Raw genomic sequence first — 25,359 nt, 5'->3', positions numbered from 1 at the left:
CTACAAACAGGTACCTATTCAGGGTTGCAAAGAAAATCTGCAGGATAGGGGTTCCTCGAGGGCTGGGTTGAAAAACACTGGGCCCTAGAGGTTTGGCAGACGTGTATTTTTATATACAGGGGAACAAAGTCTCAATGAAAACCGACTAGTCCAAGTGAAACTGTAAGCTTGTTTGTTGTGTTCATGAAGCAACACACTTCACACAAACCGTCTGGAACTGAACAATACAATCATGGCAGGGCTGAGTGAAGATGGTACAAACACGTGACAATTTGTACAAATGAAACGAAGATCAATAGAATGAAGTCTCCTTTAAGGCTAAGAGGTACACGAATACTCAAAAACTTAATTAAAAACAGGACGTTCGGCCTACGACAACGATGACGAACACGAGATACTACCTGGTGTCTACCTGGTAATACAGACAACAAACTGAGACAGACAGCCAAAAAAAAAAAAAATCAAGTGATGATAAAAATACCTTGAATGAAATGTACCCAGATAGCATAGTATCTGATTATTAAACCCCCCCCACATGTTGACACAAGTTAGTTTACTAATGTAGGTTCTCACTGACTGAGAAACCTAAGCACCGCTGTTCTCTGAGTAGTATGTCGCCACCTTGTGGCAGAACAGAGCTAGTGTAGATGAAGTTGACTCGAACGTTTCATCAGGACTGAATAATGACAAAACTCGTTCAGTTTCCTGGAAAAGAATGAAGGTTTTCCCCAACTTAACCCCCCCCCCGCCAAAAAACCCCAAACAAAAACAACCTTTTACTATTAATAATTACTACTGATTTGAGTATTTATTGATTTAGTTTCTTACTATAATTATTTACATAGATTTATATATAATTATATATTTAAATATATTTAAATATTTACTATTTTTATTATTATTTATATTTTACTATTTATTGATTTTACTACTTATTTTACTATTAATAATTTTAAGAAAAACCGTTTGATTTTGAGGCCAACAATGACTTGGACGTCAGTGAGTTATCCAGTGCCCTCAGCAACCTGTTCAATCAGACATTATGTCCAATTTCAATACATTCCAACAAGAATTACATATTTACATTACTGAAAGCCATTTTGCGATAAAGACCAAACAATGAAAGCAAAAAATGTCAATGCAAATCTGTAAAAAAAAAAAATCAAAAGTATTGTAGACGAATGATTGTCATATCGTTCACACACAGCGTACAAATAATTATCACTGGTACTGAGGATAGATGATGTATTAATACACATGTTCACTTGCAATAAAAAAAAAAGAAAGAAAGATCAAAACCCCAGAAATTCAGTTCCCGGATCACATCACACAGAAGGTAAAGTCACAAGAACAACCAAAACTCAAAATGAATGAAATATGATGTACAACAATACAAGCAGTAGTAACAGCAGACACGTCCGTGTCAGATTGTACAGTCAGAGACAACAGTACTTTATAAATGCTCGGAACAAAGGCATCATTGCCATCATCATCCGTGCGAGAAACAGCTGCACAGCGTCCCCTGGACCGTCTCCAGCAGGGAGGACTGATGGAGTTCAATACCAAGTTTCATTTAATGATCTCTAGTTTTTAATCACAGCAATAACTTACCATTATTCAAAACACAGATGGCTTATTTTGCAGTTGAGAATCGTGTAACTACTGGTTCTGTATATGCTATCGCTTACAGTGAACAGTAGGTGCTAGGTTATGTTCAATTATTTGTATTGCAACGAGTTGCCTCAATTTATTTCTCTACAAGTAGAAACATGAGGCAAGACTAATATTTTCAAAATTTTAAGTACAAAACAGTTAGCTTGGTAAAGTCTCTAGAACTTAACTATTTAAGGGAATAGCAAGTCTGGTGAACTGTTAAAAACCCAATTTTGAACTTAATATTACCAACATTTCTAACACACAGGTTTTTACACCGTTCTAAAAATAAACTAGTGTCATACACAACAGATGTTGTTGGTACTCAAACAATCTAATAAGAGACCCACTGCAACTGATTGATTATTTCTAGTGCAAACACATTTGGGGGGTCCAAGACAACACAAGAGGTTCCCATCACTTCTGCTCATTCACACCGAGGCAGCGAGAGTCATCTGCCCGCCGTACCTGCATGGCGCTCAGGCTTGTGTTTCAGGGCCTCAGACACAGCAGAGCTGAACGGAGTTCACCGACTTGTGCCCCCTGACCTACCGACACATCATGACCTGCAGGCAAACTGACACTCATTTACTCCTCCCCTTTTATAAAAAGTGAGCCTCAGCTGCCACACGGCACTTCTTCTGCCGAGTTACGGAGTGGTTGCAGCCTGCAGCTGCAATGGAGCCAACGGCAGCATGCGTCTTCCCCTGCAGGGCACCACACACCCACCTCTGACAGGCGCTGCAAGCGGAGGCATGATGCAACTCACATCTCTGCTGGCAAGTCACACCGTTTCGGCAGAGTACCGCCTAGGGACCACATGAACTTCCATACCGCTCAGGAGACAAACCGGTCTCATATTGGTTTTCTTATTCTGGGGACACTTCATCCCGTGAAGTGTGCTCATAAAAAAAAAAAAAAGAAAAAAAAGAAAGAAAGCAGAAGACGGGGTATTTTCCTGCGCTATGCAAACAGTTCTTTGGCCTGAGAGCACAGTTTTGTTTTTGTGGTAGCAGTCACGCAAATATTAGCAAAAACAAGACACTGCAAGTACCATGGGGACGTGATTTACAGTGGCGAGCGCGACACATGAACTAGTTCTTGGTCAAATCCCCTCATACCATTTTCACTGACAGCGCTCTGTTTTATGTAGTTGATGGGCTCATCCCATAATGTATTTTTTTGCAGTAATTCTTATAACTGCAGATGTTTCGGTTTTAGCAGTAGGTCGCGTATGACAATGTTTGACCCCAGAGAACAAATGCATGCTTCCTAGATTCCCCTGCTTTTTTCTTTTAAACTACTCTCAGCTCAGGTCCAGCAATCATCTGAGCCTTCAGTAAGAACAACAAGACCTGTTCTGCAAGATCAACCCTTCCACGGTGATACATTTAAGGTCACAAACTCCAAATTTACCGGAAGGCTTCAGAAGCTCACCAGCTCTGATCCATGTCAGCTATCAACGAGGCCTTTTGGTTCTGGTCCAGTACCCACACACACCCGTGGTCCAAACTGAGAAAGACTGTTTTAAGTAGGGTTGGTAATGTTGAAGTGGAATACAAGTAATTCTGGATCTGAAGAAAGGGGGGAAAAAACATATGGGGGGGGGCTTTTTTTCTAAAAAACCCCTATATTTTCTTTAGCTAAACCAGTCATTAAAACAACTCTGTGAAAAATATAATCTCTGGATACCATCTCTCACTAAAAGGATGATCTGACAAATATTCACCATCCTGTTTACATTTTATATACATCGTGTTGTACAGTTAACCTGTGACACAATCAACGCTGTATGGATTTAAGAAAAATGAGTAAACCGAGAGCCCATGTGTACGGCGATGATACTGTAACTGTAAATAGACTGCCAAATAAATAAGTCACATCTTCACTGACCGGTACGGGTGCACTCTGATCCCAAATCCAAGGTGATATTCAACGACTTTTATATTTGAATAGGCTAATAATCTGTTTATTTATCCGAAGACTCTGAGATAATGTGCTACAGGTGCCCTGAAGGAATACCTGAAAGGAAACCGAGGAGGTGCAAAACATCTTAACCCTTCAGTGTGAGTACTGTACGCTATCTTTGTGCTACTCGGTCAGTCTCTTCCAAGTGGCCCTGGAGAGCTCGGAGCTCTGCGTGAAGAGCGTCACATACACCAGGTCCGCTCCAACACAACCCGGTCGGAAGGAGAGGGAGGGCGTCCGTCCAGGGGAAGCTCCGGCTCTATCTCTTGTAGTGACTGGGTGCATCGGCGAACATGTACTTCAGTCTGTAGGCCTCAGCCAGGAGAAGACCCACTTCCTCGTTACCCCAGTGGATTGTGGGAAGGTTCTGAAGTAGCATAAGAAGGCCCTGTGGAAGAGAGAAACAATCCCTGACGTCAACACAAATTTGAGTTTGGGAAGAAAAAAAGTTTTTCCCCTGAAGTGTAGGGTGATTAGAAACTTACTGTGTGACAGCACGGGTTCAAGTGTGCACTTATATGATGCAGTGTGATGCATACACAATAATCTCACTTTGCTAGGAGGGAAAACGTGGTTACAGGGTTCCAATACATTTTCTATTTCAAAATCCCATACTTTTCCAGACCCGGAAATTACTAAAATCAAATTCCATACTTTTCCAGACTCAAATTTCCAGACTTCTCAGTAGATTTCCCAGACTCAGACAACCAGGCTTTTTATTTGGGATTGTCAAGCCAGTCCTCGGAAAACTTGCATTTACCCATTGTGGCTGTTCAGTCCAGACTCCTACGCAGAAAGCTGGATGATGTTCCACTGTCAATCATCTCAAAGAGGAAGTAGACTAACCGGTGCTTCCTATACTGGTATTATTGTCCTTTAACATACTGAATAAATAATATTACATTATTGTTCCCCAATGTTTTAGTCTTTTATAAATAAGAACTGAAAATGAGTTGATAAAAGTAAAATAATTTCATTTTAACGGCATCTGTGCAGCCTTCTTTATTCACTGTGTCCATGGAAACGACGATGAATGCAGTTGTATGGTTTCCTTACGCAGAAAAGATAGTCCGTTTACTTTTCTGGTAACTGCATCCCTGCATAACTCATAAATGTTCAGACAAGCTTGATGTTTGGTTATTTGTGATGCTGTGTACAGTAGATAAGTACAGTATACATGCAACTCAAAGATATTGCCGCTTTTTCTTTCAAACTAATTTGGTGGCTAATGTCCATTTTTGGTGCAGTTATAAGGCACTTGGGGTGGGGCTGTTTTGCAGGCTGTGATGTACAGGTGTAGAGGCAGCTCCGCGTAGGAGTGTGTTCAGTCGCACGCCACACTTCCTGCCTTGTTTTCGACAGCATCAAGCTCGCTCTGGCCCGCGCTGTCTCACACAGTGGTAAACATGTTGGCTGCGCTGGCTGCCTACTCCAAATGCCATGAAAAACACTCTGCTTGTATGATCAATTTATTTTTAGAAATCCTGAATTTTATATTTTAGAAAACAGAACAGGGTCAATAGTCTGGAAGCACAAATACGTTCCCATACTCCCTTTTCTTTTGTCCATACTTATCCAGACCTGGAAATGACTAAAATCAAATTCCATACTGCCTAGGAACCCCGTGGTTACCTCCTATTGTAAGTGAAATCAGTATTCAGGTGGAACTTTGCCGATGAGGGCAGCTTAAAGAGAAAGGTCTGCAATTCTGCGTTTAGGCTTAGATGTCTCTCGTACCTGAAAGTCGACCATAGAGAGGATCTCTTTGCGCCACTCAATGAGGAAAGCAGCACAGACGTACAGGTGGAAGTGGGAGAAGCCCTCTGATTCAGCCTGTGGACACAAAGAGCAATATTGGAGCCCAAAGTAACAATGCTGCACCAGTGCTTACAGAAATAAAATAAAATAGGGGCGGCCGGGTGGTGTGGTGGTCTATCCTGGTGCCTATCAACACGGGGATCACCGGTTCGAATCCCGGCATTACCTCCGGCTTGGTCGGGTGTCCCTACAGACACAATTGGCCGTGTCTGCGGGCGGGAAGCCGGATGTGGGTATGTGTCCTGGTCGCTGCACTAGTGCCTCCTCTGGTCAGTCAGGGCACCTGTTCGGGGGGAGGGGGAACTAGGGGGTAATAGCGTGATTCTCCCATGCGCTACATCCCCCTGGTGAAACTCCTCACTGTGAAAGAAGCAGCTGGTGACTCCACATGTATCGGAGGAAGCATGTGGTAGTCTGCAGCCCTGCCCAGATCGGCAGACGGGGTGCAGCAGTGACCGGGATGGCTCGGAAGAGTGTGGTAATTGGCTGAATAAAATTGGGGATAAAAAATGGGGGGGGGGGGGATAAAACATCATACAAAAAAGGAGTAGATATTTTATCCCATCCTCGAACACCACTGGACTCTTGTATTCAGCAGAACTAAAGTGTACCAATTCACATCTGCATTGAAGTGAATGGGTATAATGAATGGGTCAGCGTTTCCCAACCCAGTCCTCAAGGGACACCTATCCTGCAGATTTTCATTGTAACCCTGCATAGGCAGCCCTGCTTGTACTTACTCAACCAATCATCTCACAGCACTTAATTATGCAAGGTGTGCAACCTGACATAATTCATTGCTGATTGGTTGAATAATTACAAACAGGTACCTACCTATTCAGGGTTGCAAAGAAAATCTGCAGGATAGGTGTTCCTTGAGAACTGGGTCGGGAAACACTGGAATGGGTAATGGTTTAGCATCACTCTTTCACTTCACCATTGAACATGTTCAGACCCTTGTTCTACGGTTCACCCAGAATCAGTAAGGCGCTACTGTAGGTCCAGTAGGTTTGTGATGACAGAGAAATGGACTTTTGACAGAAAGATTGTTGGCTTGAATCTCCTGAGTGGCCAAGAAAATGTGGCTGGGGAATGTATAGAAGCAATACTAATCCTTTGTTAGACGACTATCATCCAGGTAACCTTGAGCAAGGCACCTGATTCCTAACTGTGCCAGTGGAGCTGCTCAGCAGACAGAAGTAGAACCACGCGGCTGGTCCGGGCAGCTCCCAGTTTGACTGTATGTAACTATTTCCGCTTCTGGTGTGGGAAGACGGCTGCACGAATTTGCATTTGCAGCGGTCTCACCCAGTGCTGGTGTCAGAAGATGGAAGCGTGAATTCACATCTGCGGCGGCCTCACCCAGTACCGTCCATGCAGTGTCTTTGTCTAAGTTTTGTCTTTGTTTGATGGCTGGGAGAGCTGCTGCTGGATCGGCTGGGAGAGCGGTGCAGGCTAAGCTAACTGCTAGCTGATGCAGACCGTCAGTTCCAATAACACAAAGGGCGGTCTGGCGGCGGCCTCACCTGGTGTTTTTGATGTTGTCGTGAGGAATGCGGGGAGGTGTGTCGAGGGTATCTGGCTGGGAGAGCTGGTGCTGGATTGGCTGGGAAAGCTTGGTCTGCTTCATCCGGTGGGCCCGGGGACCACGGCCCCTTACTAGAGCTGCGCCCGAGGAGGAAACACCAAGGGCGGTCTGACAGGACGCGGAAGCGGAGCTGGCTAAGCTAACTGCTAGCCCATGCAGACCGGCAGTTCCGACAGTCATCCTGGCTGGCGTTCGTTCCCTTGGGCAGTGTTTTTTTGTTTAGTTTGGATATGTGTGTTAGTTTGGATATGTGTTAGTTTGGACATGTGTGTTAGTTTGGATATGTGTGTTAGTTTGGGTATGTGTGTTAGTTTGGGTATGTGTGTTAGTTTGGATATGTGTTAGTTTGGGTATGTGTGTTAGTTTGGGTATGTGTTAGTTTGGGTATGTGTGTTAGTTTGGGTGTGTGTGTTAGTTTGGATATATGTGTTAGTTTGGACATGTGTGTTAGTTTGGATATGTGTGTTAGTTTGGGTGTGTGTGTTAGTTTGGGTGTGTGTGTTAGTTTGGATATGTGTGTTAGTTTGGGTATGTGTTAGTTTGGGTGTGTGTGTTAGTTTGGGTGTGTGTGTTAGTTTGGATATGTGTGTTAGTTTGGACATGTGTGTTAGTTTGGATATGTGTGCTAGTTTGGGTATGTGTTAGTTTGGGTATGTGTGTTAGTTTGGGTGTGTGTGTTAGTTTGGATATGTGTGTTAGTTTGGACATGTGTGTTAGTTTGGACATGTGTGTTAGTTTGGATATGTGTGTTAGTTTGGATATGTGTGTTAGTTTGGGTGTGTGTGTTAGTTTGGATATGTGTGGTAGTTTGGGTATGTGTTAGTTTGAGTATGTGTGTTAGTTTGGGTATGTGTGTTCTTGTAGTTTTTGGATGCGTTTTTGCCTTTGTGTTGTACTGCTGTGGGTTGGGGGAAACGGCGTTTTGTTTTATTTCACGTACGCAACTGCATGAAGTGAAATGACAAATAAAGTGTCCCTGATTCCTGATATTTGAACATACTGCAGGGTGTTGCTGGAGAAGAGCACGCATCCAAAGTCAACTGTGCTCCAATAAATACAGGTTTGAAAAAAAAAAAACACGAAGTGGCATTAAGTAAAGGCAACAGAGCACTTGCACATACAGTTTGTTGGGCTAAGGGCGAAGCCTCTTGCAGCAGTTTAAACATTACAGTTGTATTGTGACTGTGCAGTAGTGGTGATGGTGGAGCAGCAACAGCGAGCTCTAACCTGGTAGGTGTCCCAGAGTCGGATGGTACAGCGAAGAGGTAGCTCCCTCATCAGCAGGTTGTTCATCCAGCGGAAGGCAAACTGCAGGTACTCCACATCGTACCTCTTTAGATGACCGTGGATGTCCTCTGCGAGAGGGGAAACACATGCACGTGCAGGTTACAGTGACGGTCGTTTCCCATGTACAGCTCAGATCCAGATGAAGCTACGTCGCACAACATCACTGTTTATATGCACGCAAGCAGGAAAACTAGATTAACCCAAACTAAACACAAATGAGTGGAAACGTCAGTGCAAGAATACAGGCAGCCTAGAACCAAATATTACACACAGTACTGGGTGTCTAATGGCATAAAAATGTCATGACGAAGATGACTAAACAAATAGCATCTGATAGTGGTATCACACTTACCATCTATTCTACTGACCAACTCCTCCAAAGCTTTCACTTTGTTCTGGATCCCAGGTTGGGCAAAGGTGTAGTTGTCCTACAAAATCAAATTAAAGAAATTGATATTTTTACATTAAACCGTTTCTCTGTTCATTTAATTCCATGTGAGTGTGTATTTTTTTTCAATTTTGGTATACGCTATTGATCCCCTTAGGGAAATTACGCTCTGCATTTAAGCCATCCTAGCTGTGTAGCTAGGAGCAGTGGGCAGCCGCCGTGCAGCACCCGGGGACCAACTGCAGTTCCTCTTGCCATGCCTCGATCAGGGGCACAGACAGGAGTACTGACCCTAACATGCCTGTCCTTTTTTTTTCTTTTTGGGATTTTCTCCCCAATTGTATTCGCCCTATTACCCCACTCTTCCGAGCCGTCCCGGTCACTGCTCCACCCCTTCCGCCGATCCGGGGAGGGCTGCAGACTACCAGATGCCTCCTCCGATACTTGTGGAGTCACCAGCCGCATCTTTTCACCTCACAATGAGGAGTTTCACCAGGGGGACGTAGTGCGTGGGAGGATCACGCTATTCCCCCCAGTTCCCCTTCCCACTCGAACAGGCACTGCGACCGACCAGAGGAGGCGCTAGTGCAGCGACCAGGACACATACCCACATCCAAGATTCCCACCTATAGACATGGCCAATTGTCTGTGAGTAAACCTGACTAAGCTGGGGGTAACACGAAGACTCGAACTGGTGATCCCTGTGTTGGTAGGTTGCTACGATAACCAGCTGCCATCATACCTGTATTCCATCCAGAAGCTTGCTCATACACCAGAAACTGTCTGCTTCAATGTTTCTCTGTGTGTCCAGTGGGAGGGCTGTCAGCTCAAAGTTCTCCACGTCCTCCTCTGTAAGAACAAACACCAAATCATGCTGTGTCTCATGTCAGCTCAAAGTTCTCCACGTCCTCCTCTGTAAGAACAAACATCAAATCATGCTGTGTCTCATGTCAGCTCAAAGTTCTCCACGTCCTCCTCTGTAAGAACAAACACCAAGTCAAGCTGTGTCTCATGTCAGGTCAAAGTTCTCCACGTCCTCCTCTGTAAGAACAAACACCAAGTCATGCTGTGTCTCATGTCAGCTCAAAGTTCTCCACATCCTCCTCTGTAAGAACAAACACCAAGTCGTGCTGTGTCTCATGTCAGGACAAAATTCACCACGTCCTCCTCTGTAAGAAGAAACACCAAGTCATGCTGTGTCTCATGTCAGCTCAAAGTTCTCCACGTCCTCCTCTGTAAGAAGAAACACCAAGTCATGCTGTGTCTCATGTCAGCTCAAAGTTCTCCACGTCCTCCTCTGTAAGAACAAACACCAAGTCATGCTGTGTCTCATGTCAGGACAAAGTTTTCCACGTCTTCCTCTGTAAGAACAAACAACAAGTCATGCTGTGTCTCATGTCAGCTCAAAGTTCTCCACGTCCTCCTCTGTCAGAACAAATATCAAGTCATGCTGTGTCTCATGTCAGCTCAAAGTTCTCCACGTCCTCCTCTGTAAGAACAAACACCAAGTCATGCTGTGTCTCATGTCAGGACAAAGTTCTCAACGTCCTCCTCTGTAAGAACAAACACCAAATCATGCTGTGTCTCATGTCAGGACAAAGTTCTCCACATCCTCCTCTGTAAGAACAAACACCAAGTCATGCTGTGTCTCATGTCAAGACAAAGATTTCCACGTCCTCCTCTGTAAGAACAAACCCCAAGTCATGCTGTGTCTCATGTCAGCTTAAAGTTCTCTACGTCCTCCTCTGTAAGAACCAACACCAAGTCATGCTGTGTCTCATGTCAGGACAAAGTTCTCCACGTCCTCCTCTGTAAGAACAAACGTCATGTTATGCTGTGTCTCATGTTAGCTCAAAGTTCTCCACAACCTCCTCTGTAAGAACAAACATCAAGTCATGCTGTGTCTCATGTCAGCTCAAAGTTCTCCACGTCCTCCTCTGTAGGAACAAACACCAAGTCATGCTGTGTCTCATGTCAGGACAAAGTTCTCCAGGTCCTCCTCTGTAAGAAGAAACACCAAGTCATGCTGTGTCTCATGTCAGCTCAAAGTTCTCCACGTCCTCTGTAAGAACAAACACCAAGTCTTGCTGTGTCTCATGTCAGCTCAAAGTTCTCCACGTCCTCCTCTGTAAGAACAAACACCAAGTCATGCTGTGTCTCATGTTAGCTCAAAGTTCTCTACGTCCTCCTCTGTAAGAACAAACACCAAGTCATGCTGTGTCTCATGTCAGGACAAAGTTCTCCACGTCCTCCTCTGTAAGAACAAACGTCATGTCATGCTGTGTCTCATGTTAGCTCAAAGTTCTCCACAACCTCCTCTGTAAGAACAAACGTCAAGTCATGCTGTGTCTCATGTCAGCTCAAAGTTCTCCACGTCCTCCTCTGTAAGAACAAACACCAAGTCATGCTGTGTCTCATGTCAGCTCAAAGTTCTCCACGTCCTCCTCTGTAAGAACAAACATCAAATCATGCTGTGTCTCATGTCAGCTCAAAGTTCTCCACGTCCTCCTCTGTAAGAACAAACACCAAGTCAAGCTGTGTCTCATGTCAGGTCAAAGTTCTCCACGTCCTCCTCTGTAAGAACAAACACCAAGTCATGCTGTGTCTCATGTCAGCTCAAAGTTCTCCACGTCCTCCTCTGTAAGAACAAACACCAAGTCAAGCTGTGTCTCATGTCAGGTCAAAGTTCTCCACGTCCTCCTCTGTAAGAACAAACACCAAGTCATGCTGTGTCTCATGTCAGCTCAAAGTTCTCCACGTCCTCCTCTGTAAGAACAAACACCAAGTCAAGCTGTGTCTCATGTCAGGACAAAGTTCACCGCGTCCTCCTCTGTAAGAAGAAACAATAAGGCATGCTGTGTCTCATGTCAGCTCAAAGTTCTCCACGTCCTCTGTAAGAACAAACACCAAATCATGCTGTGTCTCATGTCAGCTCAAAGTTCTCCACGTCCTCCTCTGTAAGAACAAACACCAAGTCATGCTGTGTCTCATGTCAGCTCAAAGTTCTCCACATCCTCCTCTGTAACAACAAACGTCAAGTCATGCTGCGTATCATGTCAGCTCAAAGTTCTCCACATCCTCCTCTGTAACAACAAACGTCAAGTCATGCTGTGTCTCATGTCAGATCAAAGTTCTCCACGTCCTCCTCTGTAAGAACAAACACCAAGTCATACTGTGTCTCATGTCAGCTCAAAGTTCTCCATGTCCTCCTCTGTAAGAACAAACACCAAGTCATGCTGTGTCTCATGTCAGCTCAAAGTTCTCCACGTCCTCCTCTGTAAGAACAAACACCAAGTCATGCTGTGTCTCATGTCAGGACAAAGTTCACCACGTCCTCCTCTGTAAGAACAAACACCAAGTCATGCTGTGTCTCATGTCAGCTCAAAGTTCTCCACGTCCTCCTCTGTAAGAACAAACACCAAGTCGTGCTGTGTCTCATGTCAGGACAAAGTTCACCACGTCCTCCTCTGTAAGAAGAAACACCAAGTCATTCTGTGTCTCATGTCAGCTCAAAGTTCTCCACGTCCTCCTCTGTAAGAAGAAACACCAAGTCATGCTGTGTCTCATGTCAGCTCAAAGTTCTCCACGTCCTCCTCTGTAAGAACAAACACCAAGTCATGCTGTATCTCATTTCAGGACAAAGTTTTCCACGTCCTCCTCTGTAAGAACAAACAACCAAGTCATGCTGTGTCTCATGTCAGCTCAAAGTTCTCCACGTCCTGCTCTGTCAGAACAAATATCAAGTCATGCTGTGTCTCATGTCAGCTCAAAGTTAACCACGTCCTCCTCTGTAAGAACAAACACCAAGTCATGCTGTGTCTCATGTCAGCTCAAAGTTCTCAACGTCCTCCTCTGTAAGAACAAACACCAAATCATGCTGTGTCTCATGTCAGGACAAAGTTCTCCACATCCTCCTCTGTAAGAACAAACACCAAGTCATGCTGTGTCTCATGTCAGGACAAAGTTTTCCACGTCCTCCTCTGTAAGAACAAACACCAAGTCATGCTGTGTCTCATGTCAGCTCAAAGTTCTCTACGTCCTCCTCTGTAAGAACAAACACCAAGTCATGCTGTGTCTCATGTCAGGACAAAGTTCTCCACGTCCTCCTCTGTAAGAACAAACACCAAGTCATGCTGTGTCTCATGTCAGGACAAAGTTCTCCACGTCCTCCTCAGTAAGAACAAACACCAAGTCATGCTGTGTCTCATGTCAGCTCAAAGTTCTCCACGTCCTCCTCTGTAAGAACAAACATCAAATCATGCTGTGTCTCATGTCAGCTCAAAGTTCTCCACGTCCTCCTCTGTAAGAACAAATACCAAGTCATGCTGTGTCTCATGTCAGGTCAAAGTTCTCCACGTCCTTCTCTGTAAGAACAAACACCAAGTCATGCTGTGTCTCATGTCAGCTCAAAGTTCTCCACGTCCTCCTCTGTAAGAACAAACAACCAAGTCATGCTGTGTCTCATGTCAGCTCAAAGTTCTCCACGTCCTGCTCTGTCAGAACAAATATCAAGTCATGCTGTGTCTCATGTCAGCTCAAAGTTCTCCACGTCCTCCTCTGTAAGAACAAACACCAAGTCATGCTGTGTCTCATGTCAGGACAAAGTTCTCAACGTCCTCCTCTGTAAGAACAAACACCAAATCATGCTGTGTCTCATGTCAGGACAAAGTTCTCCACATCCTCCTCTGTAAGAACAAACACCAAGTCATGCTGTGTCTCATGTCAGGACAAAGTTTTCCACGTCCTCCTCTGTAAGAACAAACACCAAGTCATGCTGTGTCTCATGTCAGCTCAAAGTTCTCTACGTCCTCCTCTGTAAGAACAAACACCAAGTCATGCTGTGTCTCATGTCAGGACAAAGTTCTCCACGTCCTCCTCTGTAAGAACAAACGTCATGTCATGCTGTGTCTCATGTTAGCTCAAAGTTCTCCACAACCTCCTCTGTAAGAACAAACGTCAAGTCATGCTGTGTCTTGTGTCAGCTCAAAGTTCTCCACGTCCTCCTCTGTAAGAACAAACACCAAGTCATGCTGTGTCTCATGTTAGCTTAAAGTTCTCTACGTCCTCCTCTGTAAGAACAAACACCAAGTCATGCTGTGTCTCATGTCAGGACAAAGTTCTCCACGTCCTCCTCTGTAAGAACAAACACCAAGTCAAGCTGTGTCTCATGTTAGCTTAAAGTTCTCTACGTCCTCCTCTGTAAGAACAAACACCAAGTCATGCTGTGTCTCATGTCAGCTCAAAGTTCTCCACGTCCTCCTCTGTAAGAACAAACATCAAATCATGCTGTGTCTCATGTCAGCTCAAAGTTCTCCACGTCCTCCTCTGTAAGAACAAACACCAAGTCAAGCTGTGTCTCATGTCAGGTCAAAGTTCTCCACGTCCTCCTCTGTAAGAACAAACACCAAGTCATGCTGTGTCTCATGTCAGCTCAAAGTTCTCCACGTCCTCCTCTGTAAGAACAAACACCAAGTCGTGCTGTGTCTCATGTCAGGACAAAGTTCTCCACGTCCTCCTCTGTAAGAACAAACACCAAGTCAAGCTGTGTCTCATGTCAGGTCAAAGTTCTCCACGTCCTCCTCTGTAAGAACAAACACCAAGTCATGCTGTGTCTCATGTCAGCTCAAAGTTCTCCACGTCCTCCTCTGTAAGAAGAAACACCAAGTCATGCTGTGTCTCATGTCAGCTCAAAGTTCTCCACGTCCTCCTCTGTAAGAACAAACACCAAGTCATGCTGTATCTCATGTCAGGACAAAGTTTTCCACCTCCTCCTCTGTAAGAACAAACAACAAGTCATGCTGTGTCTCATGTCAGCTCAAAGTTCTCCACGTCCTCCTCTGTCAGAACAAATATCAAGTCATGCTGTGTCTCATGTCAGCTCAAAGTTCGCCACGTCCTCCTCTGTAAGAACAAACACCAAGTCATGCTGTGTCTCATGTCAGGACAAAGTTCTCCACATCCTCCTCTGTAAGAACAAACACCAAATCATGCTGTGTCTCATGTCAGGACAAAGTTCTCCACATCCTCCTCTGTAAGAACAAACACCAAGTCATGCTGTGTCTCATGTCAGGACAAAGTTTTCCACGTCCTCCTCTGTAAGAACAAACACCAAGTCATGCTGTATCTCATGTCAGATCAAAGTTCTCTACGTCCTCCTCTGTAAGAACAAACACCAAGTCATGCTGTGTCTCATGTCAGGACAAAGTTCACCACGTCCTCCTCTGTAAGAAGAAACACCAAGTCATGCTGTGTCTCATGTCAGCTCAAAGTTTTCCACGTCCTCCTCTGTAAGAACAAACACCAAATCATGTTGTGTCTCATGTCAGCTCAAAGTTCTCCACGTCCTCCTCTGTAAGAACCAACACCAAGTCAAGCTGTGTCTCATGTCAGCTCCAAGTTCTCCACGTCCTCCTCTGTAAGAACAAACACCAAGTCATGCTGTGTCTCATGTCAGCTCAAAGTTCTCCACGTCCTCCTCTGTAAGAACAAACACCAAGTCGTGCTGTGTCTCATGTCAGCTCAAAGTTCTCCACGTCCTCCTCTGTGAAAAGAAACACCAAGTCATGCTGTGTCTCATGTCAGCTCAAAGTTCTCCACGTCCTCCTCTGTAAGAACCAACACCAAGTCAAGCTGTGTCTCATGTCAGCTCAAAGTTCTCCACGTCCTCCTCTGTAAGAACAAACACCAAGTCATGCTGTGTCTCATGTCAGCTCAAAGTTCTCCACGTCCTCCTCTGTAAGAACAAACACCAAGTCGTGCTGTGTCTCATGTCAGGACAAAGTTCTCTACGTCCTCCTCTTTAAGAACAAACACCAAGTCATGCTGTGTCTCATGTCAGCTGAAAGTTCTCCAAGTCCTCCTCTGTAAGAACAAACGTCATGTCATGCTGTGTCTCATGTTAGCTCAAAGTTCTCCACAACCTCCTCTGTAAGAACAAACACCAAGTCATGCTGTGTCTCATGTCAGCTCCAAGTTCTCCACGTCCTCCTCTGTAAGAACAAACACCAAGTCATGCTGTGTCTCATGTTAGCTAAAAGTTCTCTACGTCCTCCTCTGTAAGAACAAACACCAAGTCATGCTGTGTCTCATGTCAGGACAAAGTTCTCCACGTCCTCCTCTGTAAGAACAAACGTCATGTCATGCTGTGTCTCATGTTAGCTCAAAGTTCTCCACAACCTCCTCTGTAAGAACAAACACCAAGTCATGCTGTGTCTCATGTCAGCTCAAAGTTCTCTACGTCCTCCTCTGTAAGAACAAACACCAAGTCATGCTGTGTCTCATGTCAGGACAAAGTTCTCCACGTCCTCCTCTGTAAGAACAAACGTCATGTCATGCTGTGTCTCATGTTAGCTCAAAGTTCTCCACAACCTCCTCTGTAAGAACAAACGTCAAGTCATGCTGTGTCTTGTGTCAGCTCAAAGTTCTCCACGTCCTCCTCTGTAAGAACAAACACCAAGTCATGCTGTGTCTCATGTTAGCTTAAAGTTCTCTACGTCCTCCTCTGTAAGAACAAACACCAAGTCATGCTGTGTCTCATGTCAGGACAAAGTTCTCCACGTCCTCCTCTGTAAGAACAAACACCAAGTCATGCTGTGTCTCATGTCAGCTCAAAGTTCTCCACGTCCTCCTCTGTAAGAACAAACATCAAATCATGCTGTGTCTCATGTCAGCTCAAAGTTCTCCACGTCCTCCTCTGTAAGAACAAACACCAAGTCAAGCTGTGTCTCATGTCAGGTCAAAGTTCTCCACGTCCTCCTCTGTAAGAACAAACACCAAGTCATGCTGTGTCTCATGTCAGCTCAAAGTTCTCCACGTCCTCCTCTGTAAGAACAAACACCAAGTCGTGCTGTGTCTCATGTCAGGACAAAGTTCTCCACGTCCTCCTCTGTAAGAACAAACACCAAGTCAAGCTGTGTCTCATGTCAGGTCAAAGTTCTCCACGTCCTCCTCTGTAAGAACAAACACCAAGTCATGCTGTGTCTCATGTCAGCTCAAAGTTCTCCACGTCCTCCTCTGTAAGAAGAAACACCAAGTCATGCTGTGTCTCATGTCAGCTCAAAGTTCTCCACGTCCTCCTCTGTAAGAACAAACACCAAGTCATGCTGTATCTCATGTCAGGACAAAGTTTTCCACCTCCTCCTCTGTAAGAACAAACAACAAGTCATGCTGTGTCTCATGTCAGCTCAAAGTTCTCCACGTCCTCCTCTGTCAGAACAAATATCAAGTCATGCTGTGTCTCATGTCAGCTCAAAGTTCGCCACGTCCTCCTCTGTAAGAACAAACACCAAGTCATGCTGTGTCTCATGTCAGGACAAAGTTCTCCACATCCTCCTCTGTAAGAACAAACACCAAATCATGCTGTGTCTCATGTCAGGACAAAGTTCTCCACATCCTCCTCTGTAAGAACAAACACCAAGTCATGCTGTGGCTCATGTCAGGACAAAGTTTTCCACGTCCTCCTCTGTAAGAACAAACACCAAGTCATGCTGTGTCTCATGTCAGATCAAAGTTCTCTACGTCCTCCTCTGTAAGAACAAACACCAAGTCATGCTGTGTCTCATGTCAGGACAAAGTTCACCACGTCCTCCTCTGTAAGAAGAAACACCAAGTCATGCTGTGTCTCATGTCAGCTCAAAGTTTTCCACGTCCTCCTCTGTAAGAACAAACACCAAATCATGCTGTGTCTCATGTCAGCTCAAAGTTCTCCACGTCCTCCTCTGTAAGAACCAACACCAAGTCAAGCTGTGTCTCATGTCAGCTCCAAGTTCTCCACGTCCTCCTCTGTAAGAACAAACACCAAGTCATGCTGTGTCTCATGTCAGCTCAAAGTTCTCCACGTCCTCCTCTGTAAGAACAAACACCAAGTCGTGCTGTGTCTCATGTCAGGACAAAGTTCACCACGTCCTCCTCTGTGAAAAGAAACACCAAGTCATGCTGTGTCTCATGTCAGCTCAAAGTTCTCCACGTCCTCCTCTGTAAGAACCAACACCAAGTCAAGCTGTGTCTCATGTCAGCTCAAAGTTCTCCACGTCCTCCTCTGTAAGAACAAACACCAAGTCATGCTGTGTCTTGTGTCAGCTCAAAGTTCTCCACGTCCTCCTCTGTAAGAACAAACACCAAGTCGTGCTGTGTCTCATGTCAGGACAAAGTTCTCTACGTCCTCCTCTTTAAGAACAAACACCAAGTCATGCTGTGTCTCATGTCAGCTGAAAGTTCTCCAAGTCCTCCTCTGTAAGAACAAACGTCATGTCATGCTGTGTCTCATGTTAGCTCAAAGTTCTCCACAACCTCCTCTGTAAGAACAAACACCAAGTCATGCTGTGTCTCATGTCAGCTCAAAGTTCTCCACGTCCTCCTCTGTAAGAACAAACACCAAGTCATGCTGTGTCTCATGTTAGCTAAAAGTTCTCTACGTCCTCCTCTGTAAGAACAAACACCAAGTCATGCTGTGTCTCATGTCAGGACAAAGTTCTCCACGTCCTCCTCTGTAAGAACAAACGTCATGTCATGCTGTGTCTCATGTTAGCTCAAAGTTCTCCACAACCTCCTCTGTAAGAACAAACATCAAGTCATGCTGTGTCTCATGTCAGCTCAAAGTTCTCCACGTCCTCCTCTGTAAGAACAAACACCAAGTCATGCTGTGTCACATGTCAGGACAAAGTTCTCCACGTCCTCCTCTGTAAGAACAAACACCAAGTCGTGCTGTGTCTCATGTCAGGACAAAGTTCACCGCGTCCTCCTCTGTAAGAAGAAACAATAAGGCATGCTGTGTCTCATGTCAGCTCAAAGTTCTCCACGTCCTCTGTAAGAACAAACACCAAATCATGCTGTGTCTCATGTCAGCTCAAAGTTCTCCACGTCCTCCTCTGTAAGAACAAACACCAAGTCATGCTGTGTCTCATGTCAGCTCAAAGTTCTCCACATCCTCCTCTGTAACAACAAACGTCAAGTCATGCTGCGTATCATGTCAGCTCAAAGTTCTCCACATCCTCCTCTGTAACAGCAAACGTCAAGTCATGCTGTGTCTCATGTCAGATCAAAGTTCTCCACGTCCTCCTCTGTAAGAACAAACACCAAGTCATACTGTGTCTCATGTCAGCTCAAAGTTCTCCATGTCCTCCTCTGTAAGAACAAACACCAAGTCATGCTGTGTCTCATGTCAGCTCAAAGTTCTCCACGTCCTCCTCTGTAAGAACAAACACCAAGTCATGCTGTGTCTCATGTCAGGACAAAGTTCACCACGTCCTCCTCTGTAAGAACAAACACCAAGTCATGCTGTGTCTCATGTCAGCTCAAAGTTCTCCACGTCCTCCTCTGTAAGAACAAACACCAAGTCGTGCTGTGTCTCATGTCAGGACAAAGTTCACCACGTCCTCCTCTGTAAGAAGAAACACCAAGTCATTCTGTGTCTCATGTCAGCTCAAAGTTCTCCACGTCCTCCTCTGTAAGAACAAACACCAAGTCATACTGTGTCTCATGTCAGCTCAAAGTTCTCCACGTCCTCCTCTGTAAGAACAAACACCAAGTCAAGCTGTGTCTCATGTCAGGTCAAAGTTCTCCACGTCCTTCTCTGTAAGAACAAACACCAAGTCATGCTGTGTCTCATGTCAGCTCAAAGTTCTCCACGTCCTCCACTGTAAGAAGAAACACCAAGTCATGCTGTGTCTCATGTCAGCTCAAAGTTCTCCACGTCCTCCTCTGTCAGAACAAATATCAAGTCATGCTGTGTCTCATGTCAGCTCAAAGTTCTCCACGTCCTCCTCTGTAAGAACAAACGTCATGTCATGCTGTGTCTCATGTTAGCTCAAAGTTCTCCACAACCTCCTCTGTAAGAACAAACGTCAAGTCATGCTGTGTCTTGTGTCAGCTCAAAGTTCTCCACGTCCTCCTCTGTAAGAACAAACACCAAGTCATGCTGTGTCTCATGTTAGCTCAAAGTTCTCTACGTCCTCCTCTGTAAGAACAAACACCAAGTCATGCTGTGTCTCATGTCAGGACAAAGTTCTCCACGTCCTCCTCTGTAAGAACAAACACCAAGTCATGCTGTGTCTCATGTCAGCTCAAAGTTCTCCACGTCCTCCTCTGTAAGAACAAACATCAAATCATGCTGTGTCTCATGTCAGCTCAAAGTTCTCCACGTCCTCCTCTGTAAGAACAAACACCAAGTCAAGCTGTGTCTCATGTCAGGTCAAAGTTCTCCACGTCCTCCTCTGTAAGAACAAACACCAAGTCATGCTGTGTCTCATGTCAGCTCAAAGTTCTCCACGTCCTCCTCTGTAAGAACAAACACCAAGTCATGCTGTGTCTTGTGTCAGCTCAAAGTTCTCCACGTCCTCCTCTGTAAGAACAAACACCAAGTCGTGCTGTGTCTCATGTCAGGACAAAGTTCTCTACGTCCTCCTCTTTAAGAACAAACACCAAGTCATGCTGTGTCTCATGTCAGCTGAAAGTTCTCCAAGTCCTCCTCTGTAAGAACAAACGTCATGTCATGCTGTGTCTCATGTTAGCTCAAAGTTCTCCACAACCTCCTCTGTAAGAACAAACACCAAGTCATGCTGTGTCTCATGTCAGCTCAAAGTTCTCCACGTCCTCCTCTGTAAGAACAAACACCAAGTCATGCTGTGTCTCATGTTAGCTAAAAGTTCTCTACGTCCTCCTCTGTAAGAACAAACACCAAGTCATGCTGTGTCTCATGTCAGGACAAAGTTCTCCACGTCCTCCTCTGTAAGAACAAACGTCATGTCATGCTGTGTCTCATGTTAGCTCAAAGTTCTCCACAACCTCCTCTGTAAGAACAAACATCAAGTCATGCTGTGTCTCATGTCAGCTCAAAGTTCTCCACGTCCTCCTCTGTAAGAACAAACACCAAGTCATGCTGTGTCACATGTCAGGACAAAGTTCTCCACGTCCTCCTCTGTAAGAACAAACACCAAGTCGTGCTGTGTCTCATGTCAGGACAAAGTTCACCGCGTCCTCCTCTGTAAGAAGAAACAATAAGGCATGCTGTGTCTCATGTCAGCTCAAAGTTCTCCACGTCCTCTGTAAGAACAAACACCAAATCATGCTGTGTCTCATGTCAGCTCAAAGTTCTCCACGTCCTCCTCTGTAAGAACAAACACCAAGTCAAGCTGTGTCTCATGTCAGCTCAAAGTTCTCCACGTCCTCCTCTGTAAGAACAAACACCAAGTCATGCTGTGTCTCATGTCAGCTCAAAGTTCTCCACGTCCTCCTCTGTAAGAAGAAACACCAAGTCATGCTGTGTCTCATGTCAGCTCAAAGTTCTCCACGTCCTCCTCTGTAAGAACAAACACCAAGTCATGCTGTATCTCATGTCAGGACAAAGTTTTCCACGTCCTCCTCTGTAAGAACAAACAACAAGTCATGCTGTGTCTCATGTCAGCTCAAAGTTCTCCACGTCCTCCTCTGTAAGAACAAACACCAAGTCATGCTGTATCTCATGTCAGGACAAAGTTTTCCACGTCCTCCTCTGTAAGAACAAACACCAAGTCATGCTGTGTCTCATGTCATATCAAAGTTCTGTACGTCCTCCTCTGTAAGAACAAACACCAAGTCATGCTGTGTCTCATGTCAGGACAAAGTTCTCCACGTCCTCCTCTGTAAGAACAAACGTCATGTCATGCTGTGTCTCATGTTAGCTCAAAGTTCTCCACAACCTCCTCTGTAAGAACAAACGTCAAGTCATGCTGTGTCTCATGTCAGCTCAAAGTTCTCCACGTCCTCCTCTGTAAGAACAAACACCAAGTCATGCTGTGTCTCATGTTAGCTCAAAGTTCTCTACGTCCTCCTCTGTAAGAACAAACACCAAGTCATGCTGTGTCTCATGTCAGGACAAAGTTCTCCACGTCCTCCTCTGTAAGAACAAACACCAAGTCATGCTGTGTCTCATGTCAGCTCAAAGTTCTCCACGTCCTCCTCTGTAAGAACAAACATCAAATCATGCTGTGTCTCATGTCAGCTCAAAGTTCTCCACGTCCTCCTCTGTAAGAACAAACACCAAGTCAAGCTGTGTCTCATGTCAGGTCAAAGTTCTCCACGTCCTCCTCTGTAAGAACAAACACCAAGTCATGCTGTGTCTCATGTCAGCTCAAAGTTCTCCACGTCCTCCTCTGTAAGAACAAACACCAAGTCGTGCTGTGTCTCAGGTCAGGACAAAATTCACTACGTCCTCCTCTGTAAGAACAAACACCAAGTCATGCTGTGTCTCATGTCAGCTCAAAGTTCTCCACGTCCTCCTCTGTAAGAAGAAACACCAAGTCATGCTGTGTCTCATGTCAGCTCAAAGTTCTCCACGTCCTCCTCTGTAAGAACAAACACCAAGTCATGCTGTGTCTCATGTCAGGACAAAGTTTTCCACGTCCTCCTCTGTAAGAACAAACACCAAGTCATGCTGTGTCTCATGTCAGCTCAAAGTTCTCTACGTCCTCCTCTGTAAGAACAAACACCAAGTCATGCTGTGTCTCATGTCAGGACAAAGTTCTCCACGTCCTCCTCTGTAAGAACAAACGTCAAGTCATGCTGTGTCTCATGTCAGCTCAAAGTTCTCCACGTCCTCCTCTGTAAGAACAAACACCAAGTCATGCTGTGTCTCATGTTAGCTCAAAGTTCTCTACGTCCTCCTCTGTAAGAACAAACACCAAGTCATGCTGTGTCTCATGTCAGGACAAAGTTCTCCACGTCCTCCTCAGTAAGAACAAACACCAAGTCATGCTGTGTCTCATGTCAGCTCAAAGTTCTCCACGTCCTCCTCTGTAAGAACAAACATCAAATCATGCTGTGTCTCATGTCAGCTCAAAGTTCTCCACGTCCTCCTCTGTAAGAACAAACACCAAGTCAAGCTGTGTCTCATGTCAGGTCAAAGTTCTCCACGTCCTTCTCTGTAAGAACAAACACCAAGTCATGCTGTGTCTCATGTCAGCTCAAAGTTCTCCACGTCCTCCACTGTAAGAAGAAACACCAAGTCATGCTGTGTCTCATGTCAGCTCAAAGTTCTCCACGTCCTCCTCTGTAAGAACAAACACCAAGTCATGCTGTATCTCATGTCAGGACAAAGTTTTCCACGTCCTCCTCTGTAAGAACAAACAACAAGTCATGCTGTGTCTCATGTCAGCTCAAAGTTCTCCACGTCCTCCTCTGTCAGAACAAATATCAAGTCATGCTGTGTCTCATGTCAGCTCAAAGTTCTCCACGTCCTCCTCTGTAAGAACAAACACCAAGTCATGCTGTGTCTCATGTCAGGACAAAGTTCTCAACGTCCTCCTCTGTAAGAACAAACACCAAATCATGCTGTGTCTCATGTCAGGACAAAGTTCTCCACATCCTCCTCTGTAAGAACAAACACCAAGTCATGCTGTGTCTCATGTCAGGACAAAGTTTTCCACGTCCTCCTCTGTAAGAACAAACACCAAGTCATGCTGTGTCTCATGTCAGCTCAAAGTTCTCTACGTCCTCCTCTGTAAGAACAAACACCAAGTCCTGCTGTGTCTCATGTCAGGACAAAGTTCTCCACGTCCTCCTCTGTAAGAACAAACGTCATGTCATGCTGTGTCTCATGTCAGCTCAAAGTTCTCCACAACCTCCTCTGTAAGAACAAACGTCAAGTCATGCTGTGTCTCATGTCAGCTCAAAGTTCTCCACGTCCTCCTCTGTAAGAACAAACACCAAGTCATGCTGTGTCTCATGTTAGCTCAAAGTTCTCTACGTCCTCCTCTGTAAGAACAAACACCAAGTCATGCTGTGTCTCATGTCAGGACAAAGTTCTCCACGTCCTCCTCTGTAAGAACAAACACCAAGTCATGCTGTGTCTCATGTCAGCTCAAAGTTCTCCACGTCCTCCTCTGTAAGAACAAACATCAAATCATGCTGTGTCTCATGTCAGCTCAAAGTTCTCCACGTCCTCCTCTGTAAGAACAAACACCAAGTCATGCTGTGTCTCATGTCAGCTCAAAGTTCTCCACGTCCTCCTCTGTAAGAACAAACACCAAGTCGTGCTGTGTCTCAGGTCAGGACAAAATTCACTACGTCCTCCTCTGTAAGAAGAAACACCAAGTCATGCTGTGTCTCATGTCAGCTCAAAGTTCTCCACGTCCTCCTCTGTAAGAAGAAACACCAAGTCATGCTGTGTCTCATGTCAGCTCAAAGTTCTCCACGTCCTCCTCTGTAAGAACAAACACCAAGTCATGCTGTGTCTCATGTCAGGACAAAGTTTTCCACGTCTTCCTCTGTAAGAACAAACAACAAGTCATGCTGTGTCTCATGTCAGCTCAAAGTTCTCCACGTCCTCCTCTGTCAGAACAAATATCAAGTCATGCTGTGTCTCATGTCAGCTCAAAGTTCTCCACGTCCTCCTCTGTAAGAACAAACACCAAGTCATGCTGTGTCTCATGTCAGGACAAAGTTCTCAACGTCCTCCTCTGTAAGAACAAACACCAAATCATGCTGTGTCTCATGTCAGGACAAAGTTCTCCACATCCTCCTCTGTAAGAACAAACACCAAGTCATGCTGTGTCTCATGTCAGGACAAAGTTTTCCACGTCCTCCTCTGTAAGAACAAACCCCAAGTCATGCTGTGTCTCATGTCAGCTCAAAGTTCTCTACGTCCTCCTCTGTAAGAACCAACACCAAGTCATGCTGTGTCTCATTTCAGGACAAAGTTCTCCACGTCCTCCTCTGTAAGAACAAACGTCATGTTATGCTGTGTCTCATGTTAGCTCAAAGTTCTCCACAACCTCCTCTGTAAGAACAAACATCAAGTCATGCTGTGTCTCATGTCAGCTCAAAGTTCTCCACGTCCTCCTCTGTAAGAACAAACACCAAGTCATGCTGTGTCTCATGTCAGGACAAAGTTCTCCACGTCGTCCTCTGTAAGAAGAAACACCAAGTCATGCTGTGTCTCATGTCAGCTCAAAGTTCTCCACGTCCTCTGTAAGAACAAACACCAAGTCTTGCTGTGTCTCATGTCAGCTCAAAGTTCTCCACGTCCTCCTCTGTAAGAACAAACACCAAGTCAAGCTGTGTCTCATGTCAGCTCAAAGTTCTCCACGTCCTCCTCCGTAGGAACAAACACCAAGTCATGCTGTGTCTCATGTCAGGACAAAGTTCTCCAGGTCCTCCTCTGTAAGAAGAAACACCAAGTCATGCTGTGTCTCATGTTAGCTCAAAGTTCTCCACGTCCTCCTCTGTAAGAACAAACACCAAGTCGTGCTGTGTCTCATGTCAGGACAAAATTCACCACGTCCTCCTCTGTAAGAACAAACACCAAGTCATGCTGTGTCTCATGTTAGCTCAAAGTTCTCTACGTCCTCCTCTGCAAGAACAAACACCAAGTCATGCTGTGTCTCATGTCAGGACAAAGTTCTCCACGTCCTCCTCTGTAAGAACAAACGTCATGTCATGCTGTGTCTCATGTTAGCTCAAAGTTCTCCACAACCTACTCTGTAAGAACAAACGTCAAGTCATACTGTGTCTCATGTCAGCTCAAAGTTCTCCACGTCCTCCTCTGTAAGAACAAACACCAAGTCATGCTGTGTCTCATGTCAGCTCAAAGTTCTCCACGTCCTCCTCTGTAAGAACAAACACCAAGTCGTGCTGTGTCTCATGTCAGGACAAAGTTCACCACGTCCTCCTCTGTAAGAAGAAA

At 45.1% G+C, this 25,359-nt stretch overlaps 1 protein-coding gene across 2 annotated transcripts in view; it reads right to left on the bottom strand.

The window, feature by feature from the left end:
* Positions 1 to 763: 763 nt before the first annotated feature.
* tbc1d22b (TBC1 domain family, member 22B) overlaps positions 764 to 25,359 on the bottom strand; it is a 184,813-nt gene continuing 160,217 nt past the window's right edge. For both annotated transcript variants that reach the window (XM_056273237.1, XM_056273238.1), the window contains 5 exons: positions 9,445 to 9,551; positions 8,667 to 8,742; positions 8,255 to 8,382; positions 5,359 to 5,454; positions 764 to 4,009 (listed from right to left, as the gene is read on the bottom strand). In XM_056273237.1, the coding sequence (XP_056129212.1) occupies positions 3,881 to 4,009; positions 5,359 to 5,454; positions 8,255 to 8,382; positions 8,667 to 8,742; positions 9,445 to 9,551 (536 nt within the window). In that variant the 3' untranslated portion in view covers positions 764 to 3,880. The remainder of the gene's footprint in view (positions 4,010 to 5,358; positions 5,455 to 8,254; positions 8,383 to 8,666; positions 8,743 to 9,444; positions 9,552 to 25,359) is intronic.

This window comes from Lampris incognitus, chromosome 2, assembly GCF_029633865.1.
Source record: "Lampris incognitus isolate fLamInc1 chromosome 2, fLamInc1.hap2, whole genome shotgun sequence".
Taxonomy (NCBI): Eukaryota; Metazoa; Chordata; class Actinopteri; order Lampriformes; family Lampridae; genus Lampris; species Lampris incognitus.
The sequence above is the reverse complement of the archived record's forward strand: the minus strand, read 5'-3'. Positions and strand labels throughout refer to the sequence as shown.